Raw genomic sequence first — 5,000 nt, 5'->3', positions numbered from 1 at the left:
CATGCTTAAACTAAGGCTCACGACATGTAACACCCGCTACGCACGTTAACTGCTGCTAATACATGCTAACATCCCCCCAGCGCAAATGCTACAGCAGGTAAAATATTATACACTAACACACTCTAACACTGCATGCTTAAACTAAGACATCCGCTTAAGCACGTTACCTGATGCTAAACATGCTAACACTGCATGCTTACACTAATGAAGGCAATATGTTAGACACTGACACACGCTTACACTCAAGTCTGCGAAATACCCAGTTTTCTTGGTTGGATTTCTTACCTCTTCTTTCTGTCGTTATTTTAAGATTTTATAACCGTCTTTAAAGATTTTTCAAGAGCCCCCGAGAATTTGGCAGTTGAAGCTTTCAGGGATTCTAAAGTGTCGATCAGTGACTGAGTATTTTGCACACTTCTTACACTGCATGCTTAAACTAATACATACAACATGTTGCAGCCGCTAACGCACACTAGCTGATGCTAATACACGTTACACTGCATATTAATGCTAAACCGGCACAGACAGCTTAGCACACGTTACATTATAAATTAATGGCTGTGAAGTCATGGCGGCTAATGCAGCATGCTGGTTAGAGTTAGTGGTATTATTTACACATATTTTATTTTTGAAATTCGGAAGTAGGTATCTCGGGACAGGTATGGGTTGTCTCAGACATGTAGGGCTGTCTTAGGACAGGTGTAGGGGTCTCTTAGGGCAGGTATAGGGGTGTCTCAGGAAAAATGTAGAGGTATCTTGGGACAGTGTAAAGGTGTGTCTTAGGACAGGTGTAGGGCTGGCTCAGGACAGGTGTAGGGGTGTCTGAGAGGTGTAGAGGTGTCTTAGGACAGGTGTAGGGCTGGCTCAGGACAGGTGTAGGGGGGTTTTGGGAACGGTTCAGGGGTGTCTCATGCAGGTGTTGGGGGGGTATCAAGACAGATGAAGGGGTTTCCCAGAAAAGGTGTAGCTCGGGACAGGTGTGGGGGTACCTTAATGGGAGGGGGGTTACCTTAATGGGAAGCGGGAGGTACCTTAATGGGAGGAGGCTCCAGGGGTTTCCAGTGGTTGGCCTTCAGCTGGTGCAGCTCGTCAAACTTGAGGCTGATGTTCTCGATGGACAGCTGCAGCATATCCCAGAACCCGGCCAGGTCCTGGGAGACCGGCCGCGGCCGTGTGTCTGGGTTCTGAGTCACCACACACACACACACACACAGAGACACAGTCACACACAACGTGTGTTAATAAGACATGTGATCAGAAGAGGTGTGGTTAGAAAGGGGCAGAGTAAGAGCGGGGTTGTGTGGGGGAGTGGACGGAGAGGGACAGCACCCACCAGGTTCTCCTCACAGAGTTCTCTGAACTGCTGGAACTTTTGGTTCATGAGGAGCTGAGCCGAGCCCACAGCACTGCGGATCTTCCCCTGGACTAAACACACACACACACACACACACACACACACACACACACACACACACACACACACACACACACACACACACACACACACACACACACACACACACACACACACACACACAGAAAAACACACACATACACACAGTTACAACCAGCTTCATTGCCAATGGAAGTGGTGAAGACGAGACCTTCAACGGGAAATTTAGTCAAAATAAGTCCACACAGATTGTGATATAGAATAATTTGAACTCGGGAAATTAAAACATTAGCATTAAAGGGAGAGAAACGAGGGGAGGAGGCTGTGAAGAGGGAGAGGGGAAAGTAGGGGAGGGAGAAGGAAAAGAGCAGAAGGAGAGCCGAGAAAGAGGTGAAAACAGGAAGAGTGGAGGTGTAGAAACAGATGGGGGCTGGTGGGGGGGGGGGGGTGGGGGGGGGAGAGGTGCACTCACTCTCCTCAGGGAGCTGGTGGTCCACCTCCTCACTCTCCATCTGGTGACACCACCCTTCCATGCGCTCCGTCTCCGCCCGGAGCAGCTTCAAGAACCAGAGCCCGTCCCGTGGACACAGAGACCTCCCCTCGCCCCCCAGCTCAAGCTCCTCCCCCCCTGATCCGGCGTCCATCCAGGGGTCGGGAGGCGGCAGGATTGAGGGGTCGAAGCCCGGGTCGCTGTAGTCGTCTCCGCTGCAGGCGTGGTAGTGGTTCCCCGAGCCCTGGATGCTGACCGTGGAGGTGGAGGAGGTGGTGGAGGTGGCGTCGCGGGACCAGCCCCGCGGCATGGTGGAGCAGCGGGGGGTGGGCATGGAAGGGGGAGGGGCCGGCTCGTCCATGTCCGCCTGCACGGCCGCGGTGACGCTGTTGGAGCGCGTCATCCTCCGGTAACTATGCAACGCCCGGGAGAGGAGAGATGGGGAGACAGAGTGATACGATGCTGATGCTGCAGGTCTGGAGAGACTAGCTTTATGTGTGTGGTCGTGTGAGGGTGCGTGTTTGTGTGCCTGTGTGTGCCTGTGTGTGTGTGGTTGTGTGTACATATACAGGTGTATCTGGCAGTTAAAGTCTGGCTCTTTCTAGCAGGTGTTCAAGTCTAATGACACCAGTATGCTTCCTGCCCGCCTACCAACTTCCTGTCGGTAGAGAGAGGCAGAACCGAGAGCGAGACAGCAGAGAAAGATGAGAGAACGAGAGAAAGAATCAAAGGTAACTAGAGAGTCGCGGGACTGAGACGAAAAGTAATAGAGAAACAGATAATAAACTGAGAAAGAGGTTAGAGATAGGAAGTAAGAAGAAACAGAGAGAGAAAGTGAGACAGATGTGGTCCATCCATTTATTATCCCACATATGGAACAAGATAAGATTATACTCAAGGTCAACATCATTGTGTCAGTCTTTCCGACATCTCTCCTAAAAGTCTCCTAAAACTACACGACACAGTTGCAAGCAGTCAGCAGGAAAACAGCTCAATGTGTACAGATTCCCAGCCATTGCTACCAGCATTCTCACATTCCCACATGGTGGAACTAGACGCACCCTGAACGGACACGCCCCCTTTCCATCTCCCTCTCATCTCAGCAGTACTCTGATGATATTATTAAAGTATATCCCTACTAAAGTAAAGCAGTAGCCATCTGACTTGTCAGCTACCTGATAATTTAAGCCCACCCCCCCCCCACACATACACACACACACACACACACACACACACACACACACACACACACACACACACACACACACACACACACACACACACACACACACACACACACACACACACACACACACAAACCAGCACACACATGTCTATGAACATTTGCTGAGCCCAAGTTCAGTTTCGACCATTAAAAGTCTGGGGGATCTGTCTGTGCTGCAGTAGTTTGTGCAGTCGTACTCCGAACGGAGGTCACATCATGTCGTACTGGTGGTCGTGATGTGGGTCGTACTGTGTGTGACTAAAAAGCTACTTGGATTCAAACTCAGTGGAACACCTTATGAGTCCAGCAGACCCTGAGCTAGCTTCAACTACACTTGAAATTGTTCAAAGTACACAGGAGTGGGCGCAAAACATCAGAGGTAGCTTAAACATCTGAGCTAGCCTTAACTACACTTTAGCAGGCGCAAAACACCAGCACTCGCTTAATTCCCTGAATTAGCTTCAACCATAGACATGCATACATAGACAACGCATTGACGTACATCCAAAGGCCAATGCAGCTTCTATGTATGTCTCTTTCTTGTACTACATCTTCGCTAGCTTCAAGACACCTGATCTGGCTGCAACTACACCCTAGTTCACAGATACAAACCCTCATTGGATAAATAAACAAATTGGCTAAAACCAACAAGTATGCGGCGGGTCAAAAAGTGAGATAGTTAAATTACATCCGTGATCTCAAAACATTTCTAGATATCTTGTAAATAACAGAGTAGGAGTAATGGGTGAGTGCCAGCAGGTGAGGAGTCCAAGTGGTTTTACAACTTTCCTCCACACCTTGGCAGGTGGACCAACGTTATTACCTCAGACAGGTGTACTCAGACAGACAGGTAACCTATCAAACAGACAGATAAGCCTACAGACAGATAGAAAACATGGTAATCTAACTGACAGACAGCTGGATTTACAGACAGACAGTTAACCCCACAGACTTTTGGAACGGTGAAGTTTCAGGGACCTTTACAGACGGATAGGTATACTATTAGCTAGACAGGACCATGTGTGAGCAGACATATCAGACTAGAGCCAAGGCTCCCTCTTACATAATAGCAGCATCTCAGCATCATACTGATCTCTGTGTATAGCGCTACAGCAGCTTGTCTAGGAACTTGGTTAGATCAAGGAACAAGATGTATCCTACAAGAGAGAAACATCCTGCACATCTTGTTGACATTTCTACCACAAGAGTGTCGCAATGTAAGCTAATATAAGCTAATGTTTCACACTTAGGCTACCATAGACAGCAGGCTGCGTCACTCTCTCTTCCTCATACACACACACCCTCTCTCTGTGTGTCTTTTGTCTGTCTTTTTCTCTTGCTGTCTTTTTAACTCGACTGCCCTTCTTTCTCTCTTCCTCACACTGTTTTACAACACACACACACACACACACACACACACACACACACACACACACACACACACACACACACACACACACACACACACACACACACACACACACACACACACACACACACACACAAACAGGGCTATAAAAGTCGCATGGCCTCTGAATCACAATGACTACAGCAACAGATGGCTGCCGCCCCCACCCCATTCCCCCCCTCACACACACACACCCCCTTGGCCAAGCCCTTTAGCAGCAGCTGTCCACTGGCCAGGCCAGTGTGTGTGTGTGTGTCTCTCTCTCTCTCTCTCTCTCTCTCTCTCTCTCTCTCTCTCTCTCACTGTTTATTCAATTCAAAGGACTTTATTGGCATGGGAAACGCACATTTACCATCACGCCTCCTCTCTCTCTACTACCGGTTCTCTGCTACGAAATATATTTCTGTTATATCAAATGTACCGTTATATAATTTAATGTATCGCTCAACTTAAGGAGCATTTGAATGTCTTATACTTTATTCTA

At 48.6% G+C, this 5,000-nt stretch overlaps 1 protein-coding gene across 2 annotated transcripts in view; it reads right to left on the bottom strand.

The window, feature by feature from the left end:
• dlgap1b (discs, large (Drosophila) homolog-associated protein 1b) overlaps positions 1–5,000 on the bottom strand; it is a 63,378-nt gene that overhangs the window by 1,447 nt on the left and 56,931 nt on the right. For both annotated transcript variants that reach the window (XM_030348778.1, XM_030348776.1), the window contains exons 8-10: positions 1,866–2,296; positions 1,334–1,425; positions 1,032–1,184 (exon numbers count right to left, since the gene is read on the bottom strand). In XM_030348778.1, coding sequence (XP_030204638.1) covers positions 1,032–1,184; positions 1,334–1,425; positions 1,866–2,296 — 676 coding nt within the window. The remainder of the gene's footprint in view (positions 1–1,031; positions 1,185–1,333; positions 1,426–1,865; positions 2,297–5,000) is intronic.

Source organism: Gadus morhua, chromosome 23 (genome assembly GCF_902167405.1).
Source record: "Gadus morhua chromosome 23, gadMor3.0, whole genome shotgun sequence".
Lineage (NCBI taxonomy): Eukaryota > Metazoa > Chordata > Actinopteri > Gadiformes > Gadidae > Gadus > Gadus morhua.
Note: the sequence above shows the minus strand (reverse complement) of the source record. Positions and strands in the feature narration are given on the sequence as shown.